This window comes from Salmo salar, chromosome ssa07 (genome assembly GCF_905237065.1).
Source record: "Salmo salar chromosome ssa07, Ssal_v3.1, whole genome shotgun sequence".
In the NCBI taxonomy this organism is placed as follows: domain Eukaryota; kingdom Metazoa; phylum Chordata; class Actinopteri; order Salmoniformes; family Salmonidae; genus Salmo; species Salmo salar.
In genome coordinates, this window is record NC_059448.1 from 36689196 (window position 1) to 36711388 (window position 22193).

The 22193-nt window shown below is 42.7% G+C and overlaps 1 protein-coding gene across 12 annotated transcripts in view; it reads right to left on the reverse strand.

Annotated features, from left to right (window-relative positions):
• Positions 1–451: 451 nt before the first annotated feature.
• The window catches only part of LOC106609124 (lamina-associated polypeptide 2, isoforms beta/gamma), a 22782-nt gene continuing 1040 nt past the window's right edge, over positions 452–22193 (reverse strand). The window contains exons 2-13 of one of the 12 annotated variants that reach the window (XM_014207576.2): positions 7839–7956; positions 7477–7626; positions 7126–7235; positions 5973–6092; positions 5447–5524; positions 5170–5325; positions 3326–3421; positions 3041–3106; positions 2789–2887; positions 2226–2354; positions 1767–1870; positions 452–1557 (exon numbers count right to left, since the gene is read on the reverse strand). In XM_014207576.2, the coding sequence (XP_014063051.2) occupies positions 1197–1557; positions 1767–1870; positions 2226–2354; positions 2789–2887; positions 3041–3106; positions 3326–3421; positions 5170–5325; positions 5447–5524; positions 5973–6092; positions 7126–7235; positions 7477–7626; positions 7839–7956 (1587 nt within the window). In that variant the 3' untranslated portion in view covers positions 452–1196. The other 11 variants (XM_014207575.2, XM_014207574.2, XM_014207577.2 and 8 more) reach the window with 11 other exon arrangements.

Here is a 22193-nt window from a genome sequence, read left to right on the forward strand (position 1 = left end):
GTCAAATTGACCCCAGAATTGGCATATACTCAATACATTATTAATGACTAAGAATGATTACCTGCTGCACTCAAAGATAACCAGCCTACAGCACTAGACCAAACTTCACTTGCATCATTCTTGTGGTATTCAGAGAAACTTGGTAATGCTCTCACCGATTCAGAGAGGTTGGGTTAAATGCGGAAGACACATTTCATTTGAAGGCATTCAGTTGTACAACTGACTAGGTATCCCACCCTTTCCCTTATTGCACATAAAGGAAGATTATCATGTAGAAACAGAGTGCTTACTTTATAATCCAACTGATCTTGTTTCCTTTCTGTCATGCTGTGAACCCTGTTCATTGCTGCTCACAGCTAATATTCGTTTTGTTGAAACAATAATGTGATTTTAAAAATCACATTTGTTATTATTATTGTTTCAAGTTTAGTAAAAAAAATCTCAATAGACATTTATCCTTACATATTACAACAGTTTTATTGAGAGGATATTACATTATTTATTAGAATGAATACATACATTACTAATTAGGCTCCACAGACAATTTCAAAAAAAAGAAAAAATAGAAAAGTGGCGGTGGCATATAAGAGCTATATGTGTGCATGAGTTTAAGAATCCCTGTCTCTCACACATACCCGCTGTATAGATGGTTCGATCAAGAAATAACTGATTACAATTAGTTGAAATTCCTTCAGTCTTTGCCTGACTGTTTTTGCTAATTACAAAAGCAAACCGTGTGAAACACAGACACACACACAGGCAATTCTCGATCACAGACTCCGGCAAATGCAATCATATGATTACACCGTGCAGAGATATAAAACAAAAACAGACCATATAAAGAAAGTTCACATAATTTGGAAGTCACTGTTTCGGTGTATGTACGTTATCTGGAGATTATTGGTGTGACTGGCTTTCTCTCAGCCTCACAGATGGGGAAAGGACGGACTGAAACAAACAGAAGACAGTATTGTCATTTTAGAATGAAATGGTCATCTTCAATGTTCAATATATCATTTTGGACATTGTCGCCTTCAGGAGGAGTCGATACAGATTAGACTCCCGTACCAGACCATTTAACCAATTATAAGTGACGGAAACAGGAAAAAAAAAAAGAAAAAAGAATGCCAAGGAAGCGAAGAACGATGAAAACGGTGGCAGTAACATTATGCTGCCAGAGCACTGTCATCCAGGTTTCACTTGCGGACCTCACGGTCACTGGTCTGCGTGGAATCTGAGGACCCTCCGAAGGGGGCCATAGCGTTGGTCTCCATGGTCTGGTAGATGAAGAATATGAAGCCAGCTACAATGCCGAGGAGCAGCAGCTTCAGCCAGACAGGCAGGCCATGGGGTGGTGCTATGGCCTTTCCAGTAGGGGGTGCCACTGACGTTACCAGCCTGGTAGAGGGGGGCAGGGTGGCGACTCTGTGGACGGTGGCGGTGCGGCTCTCTGTGTAGGAAGAGCGAGAGGAGCGCAGGAGGGTGTCATCTGTCCACAGGTCACCAGACTTTAGGGGCCTGCCGGCTGCCCCTCGGATGGGCCGTCGACAGGTGGCGCTAGAAGGACGGCAGAGAAAGAAAGTTGAGATTCATTGTGACATTCCACACATGAGTTGCCATCAGGCAAGTATTATGATCAAACTCTTAAATTAGTTACAGGATACTGCTTTACAGAATGACAAGACTGTGGGTGGGAGTCTGCCAGATATAACAAGGATTTATTAAAGTTGTTTATGTATGCCGATAGAATAAAGCATATGTCTTACTTGATTCCTGTTGGAGTGTCGGTCTCGTAGGGGAACATCTCCTTCAGGACATCCTTCTCATCCACCCTGTTGGGTGTCTGCTCACCAGCTGCTATCTTCTCCACCTGCAACACACATCTTTTAGTACACATTCCTTGGACGTTGAGGCCAACGCGGAGCGATTAGGGTGAGGATGAGACATTGTTCCATTTGCGTGTTACCAAGTCAATGCCAAAACCACCACCTTCACATAAGGGCTAGAGGGTTATTATTTTTTGGAATAAGCTAGAGGGTGTACTCCTAAAGACCACTAGATGGGCCTGTTGCAGTCCTATGCCCATGTGACCAAACCACCAGTAAACCCAAGGCTTGTGACAAACACCATAACCTTGTCTTGTGAATAATACCACCTTGACAAACAAACCAGCACAGACCCTAGGTAATACCTGCATAAGGCATAGCAGTGAATTACTGTCGTACCCATGGCTCCTTAGAGATACTCGAGGAGACACTGTCTTGCCCCCTCACTGGGGTCACAGAGGAGAGGAAGGGGGTGTTTTTCTGCTGTTTCCACTTAGGTTGGAGGTCATTTTTAGACTCACGCTGGTCCTGCTGGTCAAAGAGGTGAGTGTGTGTTAGTAAGAGACGGGGGACGGGTGGGTATTGGGGTTAGTCTTCTTTCGCTCCCCTCACATATTTTATGCAGCTGTACTAGACAGCTGTGCCCCACACACACACACTCTACAGTAGCCCCATTCATAATCATCACCCATATGTTTACAACTATACCATGTCTGAGGAAAAACAGTGTGATCACTTTCACTCCCCAACAACACAATGAAGTTCCAAATTCCAGGTGCCACCACAACAAACCATTGTGAGGAGAACAGAACTCTTGAGGACAACTATTGGACAATATACTTGAAACTGTATACCCGAGTAAAGCGATTGGACAGCATGTCAAACTTGGCAGAGAGAGATGATAGGGATTCCAGCTGTTCCTTCAGGGATGGAGATGAGGGGGTGTGTGAGACATAGCTTACAGGCCTGACGGTGAAGGAGGCAAAGGGGTCACTTCCAGACAAACGAGGTAGTGGGGAAGGGTTGGCTCCTAGGAGCGGGCGGACTTCCTGTGGTACCCCCTTTAACAGAGATAGGGTAAGTAACACACTGGATCAGTATCCTATACTAGAAGAGTCGGGCCATCACTTACACAGGTGCATTTAAAATCCAGTGAGCAATATTACAGTAGTGTGTATCCTAAGAGGACAGTGTGATTAAGATCATATACCCACCAGAGGCCATTGTTTCAGGGGTCTTATGCTCTGTCCTACTGGAGCATGGACACTTGGTGCAGGTTCCTGAGATGACCACAGATATAGATTAGAAATATCAGTTATAGAAGAGGTTGGTTGATATCCATACAGACCCAGGAGAGAGACTGACGGCAAGAGAGTGAGACCAAAACAAATAGCCAGTGATCAGAGCATTGAGCAAATTGTGAACAGATCCAAAAATCAGACAAAAACACTCAATACAGAGTGATGTCCCAAGTATAGCACGTGAGAGATGTCACAAACCTCTAAAAGAGCTGTATTGAGTAGGGAGTTTAGCTCATGACTGGGAGCTTTAGTAGTCAGAGTGAGAGGAAGACCACCATCCTCCTCACAGCACAGCTAGAATACAAGAGAATGGCTTTATTTTTTCAGAGGGGAAAGAACAGTTGTGGCTTTCGGATTAGATAAACAACACACACAAGAAACAAACGAGAATTGATTTTCGAAGTGGATGAAAAGGTCTTGGTGGCAGAAAAATCTTCCAGGAAGTTCTTCTTACGCCAGAGGTCAAACTTGTCCACTGCATTGAAACAGTCGAGATGTTTGTGCTGCACTCGCCGTTTACACATGATAGGTATAGTTCCGAACCCATCCCGAAATCGATCAAATCATCCAACCATGCTCAGTAAACCAAAATCAGGCTGGCCATTGGAACGAAACATTGACATGTAGCTCATCCTGTTTAATAGGAAGACTAGAGACTAGCTAGAATTATAGAAGGGAGCAGTGAGCATACCTTCCATCGTTCCTTTACCACCAGCCCCCCCCTCTCTTCCTTTTTGGTTTCCACTGTCTCTCTTGCCACATCTCATTTGGCTTCCTCTAGGGTGTCCACCAATTCTGCCCAGAGTGGGTGAAAACACGGTTTGTTGATCAACTTTCACTTCCCTTATTTTATTAAATACATTTTACCAAGACAAATAAGATTATTCATGTTCTGAATCATTCCGTGGGGTCTTTAACATTATATCCAAAAAGTTGAATTTCGTAACCTAATACATCCAATAAGCACCGAACTCTTGACAGAGTGGTGCCGCTTTCTCGCAGCAACATTTTAGGATTTTACATGTTGTGGTGGTAGTCTGCAAGGATGTTTCTGCCAGTCGCAAAAAGCTAAATTAGCATGAATGGGCTAAATTAAATGTAAAAAGCTTTGAAAATAAAAAGTATTTCATAAGAGACATGCTTGTTTTTGAGAGAAATCTTCTGTCCCGCCTCAAATCGATAAACATCTTACCTCTATATTGTTTAGTGTCCTTCGGATTCGAGAAGAAAGATGCTATTTTCCAGGTTTTTGCCACTTTTTGTCTGACCTCCATTGATTTAGTTACCCTAATTTGGGCCATCTTACAAAGGTAAAAACGGCAATAACCGTTGAACGGATTATGATAGTGACATGAGGTTTGGACTATAGTATCTACACAATTAACATTAATTTACCTATTGGCAAAAATATGTTTTTGATTGGACACCCTAGTTCCACCATCTGCCTGTCCTCCAGGACACCTACAATACCAGGTGTGGCAGGAAGGCCAAGAAGATAAAATCCCCGCTTCCTTCACCTCCCCGACAAACATTTACCCTGCTATTTCTATCTCCCAGTGAGTGAATACGTGAAAGGGGCAAGGAAAGCACCTTCCTACAGGTCTGCCAGGGAGTGAGGGAGTGAGGGCTCTCCAGACCTATGTGGCCCTCAGGGACACCGTGGCTGGGGGTCTTGACTGGGGGCCTGCTGGGTTTGGCTTTGTGGAACCAGAGCGCAGCAGCATTCACATTCAGGGGGAAGGCTCGGTCAAGGACAGACTGATGGTAAGTCACAGTAGAGACTTTAGAGTACTAGACTAAACAGCCAAAACGTCAGGTGGGTGGATGAGTGACTCAACATTAAGGTTCAGCAATAAGAAAAAAATATGCAAAATGGTACAGTCCCACATATCTTACTATGACTAAGAGACACCACTGTGACTACGTGACCATTAGCCATGTACACCCACTAAACAACTTCCAATATCAATCCGTGCCAGGAACACAACAACCATTCATAGTGACAGTGAGTGACAAGTAACCACAGCGAACCTCACAGGTACCTGAGTCAGTCTGGGTGATGGGGACTCGGCCCTGGCTGTTAGGACAACCTGATGGATAGTCCTAGTGGACTGGGCATGGGCTGGGCCATGCAGTAAGGGAGTGGACTTAGAGCTTGGCTTTTCTGTCAATATAGGCTTAGGTTCCTTAAGGACTTCCTGGAACATGACAGATGGGGAGAGAGAGGCGAAAGGAAGTTAGAGGGAAGACTGACAAATGAAATCAGTGGAAAGTTTACTCAGGACATCACAAACCCATGTCTATTGATCACAAACCCACCAGAAGCAGAGGTGCCTTGGTCTTTGCCTCTCTTGGAGTTGGAAGAACTACCTCACCAGCTGATAGCTCAGAGACATCCTGGAGCAGGACGAGGAGAATGATGAGGAAGCTGCGTAATAATTGAGGCAATCATGCATCTAGGCTTAAGGCGAGACCTGCTACCTGTGTAGTGTTCAGTGTTCACTATAGCTGAGGAAGACAGTGGCACCAGGTGACGTGGTGAAAGGGAGGACACACCCATCCACACAAAAGTAGCTTCCCAAATAAATCCAAACATATAATATTAAATAGTCGATGTGGAGAACCCAGTGAATTAAGACAGCCTATGCCTGTCCTAACTAATTGTATACTACACCTCATTTTTACTTATTTAGAACTTATGTATGCTGCAAATGTGGACAATTTCAAATAAACCTTAAATATATAACATGACTAACACTATCCACAAAAAAAGGTGATTATCAAGCTAAACACTTCTCCAGTGCACCACAAACCCAAGGAGATGGATAGGCTCAGTGTATATTACAGTATCATCGCTTGCAGGGACCATCTGGTCAACTCTATGAGATGATCTTTTCAATGGTCTCTTTATGTTCAACACAGGATGCTCTTCCTCAAGATCATCCTCCTCCTCCGGAGCATAGATCTAAACACACACACACACACTTCTCAGAACACCCGACCTTCCACCTCTTCGCGAACACACCTTACAAAGCCAACTTCAGTGAGTAAAGTTGCTTTTAAAGGGACAGTTTGAGATTTTGCCAATGAAGCCCATCGACTTCCCCAGAGTCAGATGAACTCTGGGATAACATTCTGATGTCTATACTTCCAGTATGAAGGAAGTTAGAGGTGCGAGACAACGCTAACTAGTTAGCCCATGACTGGAAACACACAGGAACAGCTAACTTGAGGTAGTAGATAAATCTCAAACTATCCCTTTAATGTGGTTACAATATCCACATGAGACAGGCAGCTTCAGTTGAATAGGTTCCCATCTGGGACGTTCAGGATTTCGACACTAGATGTCACCAACACCTCCCAAAGTATCAGGAAAAGAGGAGGGGAAAAGTAAAATGGCTTAAAAATATATATTTTTTAAAACTCAAAGAATAGAATTTGCAAAAAAAAATTAAATAATAAGCAGGGGCTTTAAGTATGTTCGTGCGAGGAAAGAATGAAACAGGGATAGAGAGAACAATAATAGTGGACTAGAGGCACCCAGTGGCAAAGAAAAATACAAGCTAATCCAAGTCATGTGGCCGGTCCTGAGATCAAAGCCTGCTGCACTAACTCCCAGCAGACAGACAGACACAAAGAGGGTCCTTCAGACAGACATTTGGTGCTTTGTTTTCCACACACACGTGATTCACACCCCTATAGGCGTCTCATAAATGACACATTTCCCCTCTCCCAAATAATTTATTAGAGACCGGTTTAATCGACCCCAGCTGTGCCGCTGCACATCCTATAGCCTGTAATGGGACTACTAATCATTGCCAAATGTGTAGCACTTCGGGCCAAATCACAACTTGAGATATGCATGCTATTTAACTCAGATTTTAACACATTCTGTATTGTGAGATTTGAAGGAATGCAAACCATGAGGTTGACCTAGGGTGAGGATGCGCTTTTGTCCACCGATTTAAAAAAAGATAATAAATTAAAGAGGGACTTACCCGGTTGTGCTGGCTGCTGCGGGTCCTGGTGGTGACTGGGGTCTTCCCTCTGCTTCTGACAGGTCTCTCAACCACGGGGACTGGGACAGGCTCTGGTTCTGTCGTCACCTCTAAACACATACACACCACAACATTTCTAGCAATGTCACGCTCTGTCAGTCAGTCTATTGACCAACCAATCAATCCATGATTCGTATTATCCCAGAGGGCCAATTTGGTTTGAAAGTTGGCATCTCCGAAAAAAAAAGATCTAATGTGTAATCTAATGTGTCAACTGCCAAGATGAATCCGATTAGAATCTGTAATAAACCTGGTCTAATAAAGAGGATGACTGAGTGTTCCGTTTCTTACCTTCTTCCTTGTCGCTGTAGCGGTCTGAGTCAGAGTTGCCGTTATGGTTGCTGTCTACCTGAGTGATGACCACCGGTAAAGCCACGGTCTCAGGAGGACCCTGGTCCAACAGCTTCTGGAGCCTTCTCTCATACAGCTTACGGGTTGAGACTGCCATGACAAGGCATTCAAATAAATTCAATAGAACTTTATGAATCCCTCTTACGGGTGGAGGCTGCCAAAAGTTCAGACATTATTCAAATGAATTCAACACAACTTTGTTAATAAATGAATGAAGACTGCAACAATAATGTCCATTATTAAAATACATTTCAATACAACTCTTAATTCCCTGAATTTCCAACTCTTACTGACTGACTCACCCACGATGGGTCCGACGTTGATTCCATACTTGAGCAGCTCATCCTTCAGGCCCTCACTAGTCAGCTCAGTCACATCCAGGTCCTCTGGCCGAGGCTTGTCTGTTTTCCTCGTGGCTTTCTGTGAAAGAGGGATCACAGAGGTCAGATTGGTGTAAAGTGTTGAGATCTATAGTCACAGAATTAGCCTACCACCAATCACAGAACCATGACTTGAATGGGAATGCCCGTTCTAGTAATTATATTTCTTTGAGTTATTTTAACCACGCTAGCTCAGGACCGCCACATCCGGTTTCTTCCCATGCGGGATCGTCTGAGGGGTGGGTCTGGTGCTGAGGAGTAACGCTCTCAGTAATAAAGTCCTTTTGTCAGGGAAAACTAATTCTGATTGGCTGGGCCTGGCTGCCAAGTGGGTGGGCCTATGTCCTCTGAGGCCCATCCAAGGCTGCACCCCTGCCCAGTCATGTGAAATCCATAGATTAGGGCCTAATGATTTTATTTCAATTGACTGACTTTGTTATATGAACTGTAACTCAGTGAAACCGTTGAAATTGTTGCATTTATATATTTCTGTTCAGTATAATTAATAAAATATTGAATTTGTCCTCAAATGAAGGGGATGATGAGACAAACTTTGCTAGAGGAAGGGTATCCGATTTCATTGGTCCTCAACTCGTGGCTCAGACATTGATTTCAGGATAAATGGAGTTAGACTGCCCTGGAGCAGGTTAGTTCTGAAGGATTTGTTGCTGTAGAAATGTACCTGGCTAAAAAGGTGAACCACTTTCACAGATTACTTTAGAAAAAAAAGGAAAAAAAACTGCCGTTGACTGATCAGATCAAATGATGGACATAAAGAGCTGTTGTGTTGAACACTGTGCAATGTTTAACAGTGAGAATGGCAGAATGGTGACCTTACTAAATGACTACCTTACTAAATATTTTCAGACTGGATTTTAATGATTTGTATCAAATCATTAAAATCCAGACGGAAAATATTTACACAAGAAGCAACCTAATATCACACAGTCAAACTCTGTCATTTAGTAAGGTCACCATTCTGCCATTCTCCCTGTTAAACATCGCACCAGTTTACCAAAGTTAACTCCTCAAACCTGATTCGTAGTATAGGGCTCAGCTTCAACCCCCTACAACTAGGCTGCAGAGAATTTTTGTCAAAAGGGGGGGCTTTAGAGAATCTCTCCACTCTGCTGACAAGTATTTTTCTATAAAGGACAAACATTCTAGCCATTCATTAGCTTTGATACTCTGATTGGTTAGAGATAATCCGATGACTGATCACGTTGTTTTGTACAAGACACCTCATTTTGATGTCACCACAAACGACTTCAATGACGGCAGTGTCAGACTGAAATATACAGCTAATGAGCAGTGGAATAATTCAGTTTGAGTCGTCAGGCAAGGTATAGCGGCCTACCGGCAATCGCCTAGTATTTGTTTGAAGTGATTCTTCCTCCACAGAGGCTGATGATTGTAGTTCATAGCCAGGGGGTATTTTCCACCTTGGCCTAGGCTGCGCGACCATATCGGACTGCCCAGCCCCAGGACACCTCTTCCGCAGAGCTAAACAACCGTATCCCTTTCAGTGCATGTGTTATTGATTCGTATTCCTTAACAGCTGGAATAAAAGCCCTGTGTCGATTTGAACTAATATTTCATGTACCGGTCAAACGTTTTAGAACATCTACTCATTCAAGGGTTTTTCTTTATTTTTACTATTTTCTACATTGTGAACACAAAAACGATGAAATACATACGGAATCACGAAATATCAAAAATAATATTATTTTTGAGATTTTTCAAATAGCCACCCTTTGCCTTGACAGCGTAGCACACTCTTGGCATTCTCTCCACCAGCTTCACCTGGAATGCTTTTCCAACAGTCTTGAAGGAGTTCGCACATATGCGGCGTACTTGTTGGCTGCTTTTCCTTCACTCCGCGGTCCGACTCATCCCAAACCATCTCAATTTGGTTGAGGTTGGGGGATTGTGGAGGCAAGGTCATCTGATACAGCCCTCCATCGCTCTCCTTCTTGGTCAAATAGCCCTAACACAGCCTGGATGTGTGTTGGGTCATTATCCAGTTGAAAAACAAATGATGATAGTCCCACTAAGCCCAAACCAGATGGGATGGCGTATCGCTGCAGAAATCTGTGGTAGCCATGCTGGTTAAGTGTGCCTTGATTTGAAAATAAATCACAGACAGTGTCACCAGCAAAGCACCCTTACACTTCCTCCTCTATGCTTTATGGTGGGAAATAAACATGCAGAGATCACCCGTTCACCCACACCACTTCTCACAGACACGGTGGATGGAACAAAAAAACTCAAATTTGGACTCCAGGCCAAAGGACAAATTTCCACCGGTCCAATGTCCACTGCTCGTGTTTCTTGACCCAAGCAAGTCTCTTCTTATTGGTGTCCTTTAGCAGTGGTTTCTTTGCAGCAATTTGACCAGGAAAGATTGATTCACGCAGTCTCTGAACAATTGATGTTGAGATGTGTGTTACTTGAACGCTGTGAAGCATTTATCTGGGCTGCACATTCTGAGGCTGGGAACTCTAATGAACTTATCCTCTAAGGCAGAGGTAACACTGGGTCTTCCATTCCTGTGGCGGTCCTCATGAGAGCCAGTTATCATGGAGCTTGGTTTTTGTGACTGCACTTGAAGAAACTTCCATAGTCCTTGAAATGTTATTGACTGACCATGTCTTAACGTAACGGACTATCGTTTCGCGTTGTTTATTTGAGCTGTTCTTACCATCTTCTGTACACCCCCCTATCTTGTCACAACACAACTTGTTTGTCTCAAACGCATTAACCTGTTAGGGCTAGGGGGCAGTATTGACACGGCCGGATAAAAAACGTACCCGATTTAATCTGGTTACTACTCCTGCCCAGTAACTAGAATATGCATATAATTATTGGCTTTGGATAGAAAACACCCTAAAGTTTCTAAAACTGTTTGAATGGTGTCTGTGAGTATAACAGAACTCATATGGCAGGCAAAAACCTGAGAAGATTCCTTACAGGAAGTGCCCTCTGACAAGATCTTGTTCTTCTTGTCTCTGTTTATTGAAGACTGAGGATCTTTGCTGTAACGTGACACTTCCTACGGCTCCCATAGGCTCTCAGAGCCCGGGAAAAAGCTGAATGATATCGAGGCAGCCCCAGGCTTAAACACATTATCGCGTTTGGATAGTGGCCGGTCAGAGTACTCTGAGACTCAGGCTCGTGCACGAGATGTTTTTATTTTCTCTCTCTTTGTACGTATACACGCTTTCCCGGTCGGAATATTATCGCTTTTTTACGAGAAAAATGGCATAAAAATGTATTTTAAAAACAGCGGTTGACATGCTTCGAAGTACGGTAATGGAATATTTAGAATTTTTTTGTCACGAAATGCGCCATGCTCGTCACCCTTAATTACCCTTTCGGATAGTGTCTTGAACGCACGAACAAAACGCTGCTGTTTGGATATAACAATGGATTATTTGGGACCAAACCAACATTTGTTAGTGAAGTAGAAGTCCTGGGAGTGCATTCTGACGAAGAACAGCAAAGGTAATAACATTTTTCTCATAGTAAATCTGACTTTGGTGAGTGCTAAACTTGCTGGGTGTCTAAATAGCTAGCCCTGTGATGCCGGGCTATCTACTGAGAATATTGCAAAATGTGCTTTCACCGAAAAGCTATTTTAAAATCGGACATAGCGAGTGCATAGAGGAGTTCCGTATCTATAATTCTTAAAATAATTGTTATGTTTTTTGTGAACGTTTATCGTGAGTAATTTAGTAAATTCACCGGCAGTGTTCGGTGGGAATGCTAGTCACATGCTAGTCACATGCTAATGTAAAAAGCTGGTTTTTGATATAAATATGAACTTGATTGAACAAAACATGCATGTATTGTATAACAATGTCCTAGGGTTGTCATCTGATGAAGATCATCAAAGGTTAGTGCTGCATTTAGCTGTGGTATGGGTTCATGTGACATTATATGCTAGCTTGAAAAATGGGTGTCTGATTATTTCTGGCTGGGTACTCTTCTGACATAATCTAATGTTTTGCTTTCGTTGTAAAGCCTTTTTGAAATCGGACAGTGTGGTTAGATTAACGAGAGTCTTGTCTTTAAAATGGTGTAAAATAGTCATATGTTTGAAAAATTGAAGTTTTTGCCTTTTTGAGGTATTTGAATAGCGCGCCACGGGATTACACTGGCTGTTGAGTAGGTGGGACGAAGATATTCCACAAATTAACTTTTAAGAAGGCACACCTGTTAATTGAAACGCATTCCAGGTGACTACCTCATGAAGCTGGTTGAGGGAACGCCAAGCGTGTGCAAAGTCGTCATCAAGGCAAAGGGTGGCTATTTGAAGAATCTATTGACTATGTCCGTTATCACTTGCTCATCGTCTTAATCGAAATTACGGATTGCCTCTTATCTGCTTGTCATCCCCTTATGTCACAGTTTGTACACCTCAATTCTCAGTAGAAACCACATTTGTTTTAACAAATCTGCCATATCAGCTATGTTTTTATGTGTAGTGGCTTTGCAGGCATGCATCACACTTTTTGTTTTGTTTGCCCCACCAAGATTTACAATGATAAAATTGCCACTGCCAGACGATAGCAAATCAAATTCCTTACACATTAAACTGAGCATGGCAGAGATGGTAAGAGTTGGGAATACTCTGGCTGACTGACTTATAATGATGCAAGAAAAAGTGACAGGAATCAGCAAGTTCTATAACTCTATTTCTATGGTTTTTCCCACATTCCATTGGAACTCTGCCATGATTCTCTAATCCATGGAACATTTGATGGGGTGGTAGTAGGGTTGCAAAGGGTCGGAAACCTTTCGGTATATTTCCTGATTTTCCCAGAAATTTTCCATGGGTAGTTAAGCCCGGGAATTTTGCTTAAAAGTCCTAAAAGAAAGTTACCTTATGACAGTGAACCTTTTATGTGGGATACACATAAGGCAACTCTAGGTCTAGTGGCATATTTTGGTTAAACTATCCCCAATTCAATGGAATTGCAACCCTCTGCATGCACAGTGCATTCTTCCATCACATGTGCAGCGGATTCGCAAGATCTTGCACACTAACGAGATGCTATTGAGCCCACACTACTACACTGTCTGAGCCAAGGACGTCATGCTTTCTGGTAAGTTTTGATTACAATACTGGGTGGGGTGAATATATTTTATATGACATACATGATGTTTTGTTAAATAGTAAATAGTAGCCTACAGCAAAGTGTGTTTAAATAATTTCTACCTTGTTAATTTCTGCTAGTTAGTTTTTGCTACCATGTGGGTTGTAGCTTGCTTGAACCTGCTAACTGACGAGTGTTAATTCACCTGTTTCCATACATGATGCATGTGTTTCCATACATGTTTCACTGTAAAGTCCATGGAGAATAAGCGCAACTCCTCCCAAGCTGCCAACTGCACTGAGGCTAGGAAACACTGTCACCACCGATAAATCCACAATACTTGAGAATTTCAATAAGCATTTTTCTACAGCCGGCCATGCTTCCCACATGGCCACTCCTACCCTGGTCAACAGCAACTTGCCCAAGCCTCCCCCAAATCCAGATAGCTGATGTTCTGAAAGAGCTGCGAAATCTGGACCCCTACAAATCAGCAGGGCTAGACAATCTGGACCCTCTCTAAATTATCAGCCAACATTGTTGCAACCCCTATTACTAGCCTGTTTAACCTCTCGTATCATCTGAGATCCCCAAAGATTGGAAAGCTGCTGCGGTCATCCCCCTCTTCAAAGGGGGTGGCACTCTAGACCCGAACTGCTACAGACCTATATCTATCCTACCCTGTCATTCTAAGGTCTTCGATAGCCAAGTTAAACAGATCAACGACCATTTCGAATCCCACCGTACCTTCTCCGCTATGCAATCTGGTTTCCGAGCTGGTCATGGGTGCACCTCAGCCACGCTCAAGGTCCTAAACGATATCATAACCGCCATCGATAAGAGACAATACTGTGCAGCTGTATTCATCGATCTGGCCAAGGCTTGACTCAATCACAACATTCTTATCGGCAGACTCAACAGCCTTGGTTTCTCAAATGACTGCCTCGCCTGGTTCACCAACTACTTCTCAGACAGAGTTCAGTGTGTCAAATCGGAGGGCCTGTAGTCCGGACCTCTGGCAGTCTCTATGGGGGTGCCACAGGGTTCAATTCTCGTTCCGACTCTCTTCACATCAATGATGTCGCTCTTGCTACTGGTGATTCTCTGATCCACCTCTATGCAGACGACACCATTCTGTATACTTCTGGCCCTTCTTTGGACACTTAACTAACCTCCAGATGAGCTTCAATGCCATACAACTCTCCTTCCGTGGCCTCCAACTACTCTTAAATGCAAGTAAAACTAAATGCATGCTCTTCAACCAATCGATGCCCGCACCTGCCCGCCCGCCCGCCCAGCATCACTACTCTGGACGGTTCTGACTTAGAATATGTGAACAACTACAAATACCTAGGTGTCTGGTTAGACTAATCTCTCCTTCCAGACTCATATTAAGCATCTCCAATCCAAAACTGAATCTAGAATCGGCTTCCTATTTCGCAACAAAGCATCATTTGCTCATGCTTCCAAACATACCCTCGTAAAACTGACTATCCTGCCTATCCTTGACTTCGGCGGTGTCATTTACAAAATAGCCTCCAACACTCTACTCAGCAAATTGGATGCAGTCTATCACAGTACCATCCGTTTTGTCACCAAAGCCCCATATACTATCCACCACTGCGACCTGTATGCTCTCATTGGCTGGCCCTCGCTTCATATTCGTCGCCAAACCCACTGGCTCCAGGTCATCTATAAGTCTTTGCTAGGTAAAGCCCCGCCTTATCTCAGCTCACTGGTCACCATAGCAGCACCCAACCGTAGCACGCGCTCTAGCAGGTATATTTCAGTGGTCACGCCCAAAGCCAATTCCTCCTTTGCTCGCCTTTCCTTCCAGTTCTCCCCCCCCAAAAAAAACACTGAAGCTGGAGACCCATATCTCCCTCACTAACTTTAAGCACCAACTGTCAGAGCAGCTCACAGATCACTGCACATAGCCCATCTGTAAATGGCCCCATCCAACTACCTCATCCCCATACTGTTATTTATTTTGCTCCATGCACCCATTTCTACTTGCACATTCATCTTCTGCACATCTATCACTCCGGTGTTTAATTGCTAAATTGTAATTATTTTGCCACTATGGCCTATTTATTGCCTTACCTCATTCGCACACACTGTAGATATACACTTTTTTTTCTCTATTGTGTTATTGATTGTATGTTTGTTTATTCCATGTGTAACTCTGTTGTTTGTGTCGCACTGCTTTGCTTTACCTTGGCCAGGTCGCAGTTGTAAATGAGAACCTGTTCTCAACTATCCTAGCTGGTCAAAAAAGTGAAAGAAATTATTATTATTATTTATTTTTTACATTTATCTTACAAAGGAGTTGTTTAATCTAACTGCTTAATTTATCTGTACATGGAATTGTATGTTTTTTTTAAAACTCATTTTTCCCTAATCTTTACGGGAAAATGCCACGGGCACTATATGATGTGTGGAGACATTTCACTGCAGCTAATGTAGAAGGAAAAAGCTGTGTACATCTGCAAATACTGTGCCAAATCATATGTGAAGAATGCACCAAAGATGCAGAATCATCTGGCCATGTGCATAAAGTTCCCTCAGCACTTACAACAAGCGACCTCTGACAAAAGTCCCTCTACTTCTATTCGAGGTGAAAATGAATCAGACACCTTATCGATAGCAACAGCTTATGGTCCTCCTGGACTCAATGGAGGAACGTAGTCAGAGAAATGCTGAGGAATGTCTTGCTTGAGCTGTGTATGCAACTGGTTCACCTCTGATGCTCACAGGAAATGTGTATTGGAAGAGATCTCTGAATGTTCTTTGCTCAGCATACACCACTCCAACCAGACATGCTTTATCTACTCATTTGCTGGATGCAGAGTTCAACAGAGTTCAAGTGAAGGTCAAGAAAATCATAGAGAAAGCAGACTGTATTGCAATCATCTAATGGCTGGTTGAATGTTCGTGGGCAAGGAACAATTAACTACATCTCCACCCCTCAACCAGTATTCTACAAGAGCACAGACACAAGGGACAACAGACACACCGGTCTGTACATTGCAGATGAGCTGAAGGCAATGACCTTGGACCACAGAAGGTATGTGCACTGGTGATAGACAATGCTGCGAACATGAAGGCAGCTTGGTCTAAAGTGGAGGAGACCTACCCTCACATCACACCCATTGGCAGTGCTGCTCATGCATTGAATCTGCTCCTCAAGGACATCATGGCACTGAAAATAATGGATACACTCGACAAGAGAACCAAGGAAATGGTTAGGTAAGTGAAGCATCATGAAGTTATAGCAGCAATCTACCTCACCAAGCAAAGTGAGAAGAATAAGAGTACCACATTGAAGCTGCCCAGCAACACCCATTGGGGTGGTGTTGTCATCATGTTTGACAGTCTCCTGGAGGGGAAGGAGTCTCTCCAAGAAATGGCCATTTCACAGTCTGCCGATACGGACAGCCCCATCAAGAGGATCCTCCTGGATTATGCATTTTGGGAGAGAGTGGTAAGCAGCCTGAAACCTAAAGCAGTAGCCATTGCACGGGTTGAGGGAGACAATGCCATCCTGTCTGATGTTCAGACTTGCAGATGTAAGAGAAGAAATCCATACTGCCCTGCCCACTTCACTGTTGCTCCAAGCAGAGGAAACTGCAGTTCTAAAATACATCAAAAAGCGTGAAGACCTCTGCCTGAAGCCCATACACGCCGCAGCGTACATGTTGGACCCCAAGTATGAGATCAACAAGGCCTATGGTGTCATCACTACCGTGGGCAAGGTTCTTGGCAGTCTGGCGAAGTACACTTCCAAGCAAGGGCCTTGGGATGGAGATGCAATATGGCAGTCGTGCCAACATATCTCATCAGCCACCTGGTGGAAGGGACTTTGTGGATCTGAGGCCCTTTACCATGTTGCCTCCATCATCCTCCAAATCCCACCAACATCAGCCGCCTCAGAGCGCAACTAGTCCTTGTTTGGGACACACCAAAGCACGCAACAGGTTGACCAATACAAGGGTTGAAAAATTGGTGGCCACCTGGACAAATTTGAGGCTTTTTGAGCCTGACAACGAGCCATCCTCAACAAGGTTGGAAAGTGACAGTGAAGATGAGGCCTCAGAGTCTGATGTTCAAGAGGAGGACATTGAGGAGGTCCAGGGAGAAGACATGGAAGTCAGAGGAAGACAACCAAAGCTTTAGTTTCTAGACTACCATTTTACAGATGTATGTTGAAAATGTTTCTGGGAGATACAATGGATCATTCAATATTCCCTTTCTTTTGTTGTTCAGTGTCATCATCCCATGTGAAGAGTCAACTCATTTAATTAAAGTTCAATTCGTAACTAAAATGTTTTATTTTTATTTTGGAATGATTTAATCATTTGCAATTATGTCTACTTATGATAAGGTAAAAGGTTTATGTTTCTGTCTCCATATGATATGGCAAATATATGCAATGCAAAAAAAAAAATAAAATCTACATTTAAATGGTATTAATATTAATTTGCATATATTTCTGTTAATTCCCACATTAAGTTTCCACCTCTGAATATTCCACAAAATGTGCAACTCTAGGTGGGAGTAGTAAAGAGAGAGAGGGAAAGAATCCCAGACAGACACAGAGGGGGATTTAGCAGCTATCAGTCTACCACTAGCCTATATTAGACTCCTTACTGTGGGCCTCAGTAAAGTTGGAGCTGGATCTCAGCCCAGCTGAGCACATTACATAATCACAGAATTCCAAGGAAGAAATACAACGGGAAAAATATGAAAAAAATTCCTGACTTCCAGTTTGTTCCCTCAGTTATCTTCCGCTCTCTGACCACTCACTTTAAAAGTGATATCAAGGCACTGAGCACATGGCTAGCCCCAAGGCCCAGACAATCCCTGTGCTTTAAGTTTTGCGCTATGCTACTTGCAGAAGGTTTGTACACTAGAGGTTTAAATTACATGGAATGAAGATTGCATCAATGCATAGCAGAACAATATGGATTAACATAGTTCAGTTGCATGATCGCCTAGACTTCCATAACGCTCTCAGTCCGACTAAGTTGTTGTTTCTATTCAGACAGAAATCATGGTTTGGCGAAGTAATATCGAAACTGACTTATGTGGCTTTTGGGGGTAAACTATAAACTGCTAGGTTGTGAATTATGATGTGCATATGGCTAACCACCGTTATGGATGGTTTTGGCAGACATGATAGTTTTCATATCTGTGGTCCTCATGATGACCGCTGCATGCAACAACAACAAAAAATTCACTCCCAATGACAATACCATTCAACCTTAGTTGAACTAAACCTTAGGAGAGAAAAACAGTACTTCACTTTTATCCCAAAAGGTTTATTTTGATAGCTATTATGAGTGAAAATGTGTCTAATGTTCTGAGTGTGCCAGTGGATGACTGCCTCAAATGCTTCATGGTAAGCTATAAATCAGACAGACAGACATGCTTGGGAGTCAGGTGACTATATGAAAACATCAGGAACAGCACTGCTACGATAGCATTTAACTCTAATGAGAAAGTACTAGCCTACACACACACAGTTAACCAAACATCTGTTCAGTCATAGGGGAATGCGTGCACAGACTTCCACAGAAAGTATTTCCTCAATAGAGAAACACAATAGGAAAATAGCCCTATCCTCCACACCAGGAGCCTCGATTTCCTTCAATTCCATTACCTATTCTTTAAATGCCATTTCCAGCACTCTCAAAACTCCTTGAAGTTCCTTCCCTCTTCTCTGCATACCTAGGCTTTTCAATCTAACATAAAACTTCTCCGGTCCAGCTCCATCCCTTCTATTGGTTTCACCACTTGTGACAGTAGCTGCTTTTAGCAATGAGTGTGTATTTGCATACACCATTGTTGCTTCCTAGCTTATTGGGTTGCACAAAAACAGTCAAGAGGGAAGTTAAATTACATTTCAACTTACTGTGCCAGGATGGTTGGTCATTATGACGGGGAGAATAAGACATTCCTAAAATAACGTATGATTAAAACAGACTTTCCAAACATGGGTCTGTTACCTTTAGTCTCAAATTCCACCCTTCATAATGAACAACCATCCTCCCCACCGGGACAGTAAGTTGAAATATAATTTGATTTAACTTCTAGCGTCCCGTGGATTGTGCCCTATAAGCTCATTACACAGCCCTGGGTCTGAACTCCTCCCTATGCAACTGGGTCCTGGACTTCCTGACGGGCCGCCCCCAAGTGGTGAAGGTAGGCAACATTACCTCCTCGACACTGATCTTCAACACAGAGGCCCCACAAGGGTGCATCCTCAGTCCCCTCCTGTATTATCTGTATACCTACAACTGCGTGGCCTCACACAGTTCCAACTCCATCATCAAGACATGTCAGTAGTAGGCCTGATCACCAACAACGACAACACAGCATACAGTTAGGAGGTAGGCACTCTGATGGCGTGGTGCCAGGTAAACAACCTCTCCCTCAATGTTAGCAAAACAAAGGAAACGATTGTGGACTTCAGCAGGAACCAGGCTGGACAAGCCCCCATACTCACCAACAGGGCCGCGTGGAGACGGTAAATAAATTCAAATTCCTCTGCATACACATCTCAGAGAACATGAAATGGTTTAACCGCATGTTCACTCCACCCCACCCCCTCAACATTCTTTATTCTGCCTCCACCCCAATGGACATTTATTTATTCATTCATTACTGCCACAGTTATGTATATAGTGCTATTTCTATTGTTTTTATTACCATTTTCATTATTTTATTTCACTAGTCCTGCATGTTGGAGCTCAAAACCTAAGATTTTCACTGTACCCTGCAATCACACCTGCAACCCTGTACATGTGACTATTAAACAAACAAATCTGAATCATCTACTTTCAGTGTTTTTGTGGGCAGAAGACAAGTGATTGATACTCACTGTCCACACCTCTCAATAAATGTCAATGCTCAGTTTTAGGGAGGGAACCAAATACTGGCAAGTTGACCTTAACCGTACCGCAATGTATGAAGACTAGTGTGAACTACAGAAGTTGTGTGACAGCAAGCTGTTCTTTTCATTCAGTCATTCACAACTGATGCAGGGCAAAAAGGTGTACGCACCTGAATACATTTTTCTTTAAAGCACGCATACAATGCATTCCAATTGTGTAGGCCTACTATACAGTACCGTAACCATAACTCTAAGAACACCTGTTTTTCACAAATGCTTCAGAAATATCAGTTCATTAAAACCGCACCACAACTTCCCCAAAGAAGAAAGGGGGTCTTGGTGGATTAGGAAAAACACCCAGACTGTTACACATGAAGGTGACAGCTGTTACCTTGACAACACACTGTAGAGTTGAGTTTTTAAAAACTGCCATTCTAGTCCTACATTACATTGACAGGTACAGTGTCTTCAGAAAGTATTCACAGCCCTTGCTTTTTTCCACATTGTTGTGTTAGAGCCTGAATTTAAAATTGATTAAATTGAGATGTGTCACTGGCCTCCGCACAATACCCATACTGTCGAAGTGAAATTGTTAAGACATTTTTACAAATTAATAAAAAATGAAAAGCTGAAATGTATTAAACCCCTTTATGGCAAGCCTTAAGTTGAGGAGTAAAAGCACTTCACAAGTCACATGGACTGTGCAATAAGTGTTAAAAAAATGTTTTATGACTACCTCTGTACCCCACACATGCAATTATGTGTAAGTTTCCTCAGACGAGTAGTCAATTTCAAACAGATTCAACCACAATGACCAATGAGGTTTTTCAATGCTTCACAAAAAAGGCACCTATTGGTAGATGGGTAAAAATAAAAGAAGCAGACATTTGAGCATGTATTTATTAATTAATTCAAATGTGGATGGCGTATCAATACACACAGTCACTACAACGATACAGGTGTCTTTCCTAACTCAGTCGCCGGAGAAAGGAAACCGCTCAGGGATTTCACCATGAGGCCAATGGTGATTTTAAAACAGTTGAATGGCTGTGATAAGAGAAAACTGAGGATGGATCAACTACATTGTAGTTATTTCACAATACTAACCTAAATGACAGAGTGAAAAGGAATCCTGTACAGAATAAAAATATTCAAAAACATGCATCCTGTTTGCAATAAGTGACTCAAGTAAAACTGCATAAAATGTGGCAACGAAATGAACTATATCCTGAATACAAAGCGTTATGTTTGGGGAAAATCCAACATCACTGAGTACCACTTCATATTTTGAAGCATGGTGGTGGCTGCATATTATGGGTATGCTTATCGTCGGCAAGAACTAGGGAGTTTTTTTTTTAGGATTAACAACAAAAAAAACAGAATAGAGCTAAGCACAGGCAAAATCCTAGAGGAAAACCTGGTTCAGTCTACTTTCCAACGAACACTGGGAGACAAATTCACCTTTCAGCTGGACAATAGCCTAAATGCCAACTTATGCTTGATCCAAAAATGTGGTTGGAGGCTCCATATGGAGGGTGTGACGCAATTGCGGAGCTTCCAAAAGCATGCAGAGGCCAAATTGAGGTCAGTACCGCATCGCTGTGCGGTTCCCAAATGTTGTAACAATGCGGAGGGCTCCTTATTGCTCCGCATTGACATGATTGGATGACGATACGTGGGGGAAGGAGGTCCTGGATAAACACAAACTCACAGCTCTACACTGCTTGCGAAGCGCAAGAACTATGAATGCCCTGACTTCTGCAGAGGCTCTATCACCGTAAATGCTGTACAGCCAACGCAGACTGACCATGCAGTGACTTTAAAACACAAGGTCAAACATACAATGAGTTGCTTACCAAGATGACATTGAGTAGCAGTTTTTACTTAAATTTACTTGAAAATCTATGACAAGACTTGAAAACGGCTGTCTAGCAATGATCAACATCCAACTTGAAAGAGCTTGAAGAATTTCAAAAATGTGCAAATATTATACAATCCAGGTGTGCAAAGCTCTTGGAGACTTAGCCAGAAAAACTCACAGCTGTCATCGCTACCAAAAAGAGCATTCTTACATGAATCAGTGGGTGTGAATAGTTATGTAAATTTGATTTCTGTATTTAATACATTTGTAAAACTGTTTTCACTGTCATTATGGGGTATTGTGTAGATGGGTGTGAGAAATCAAATTTGAATTTAGGCTGCAACAACAAATGTTTTATAAATCAAGGGGTATGAATACTTTCTGAATAAAATCTATGTTCTACTATCTAAATTTCGAGTTAGTAT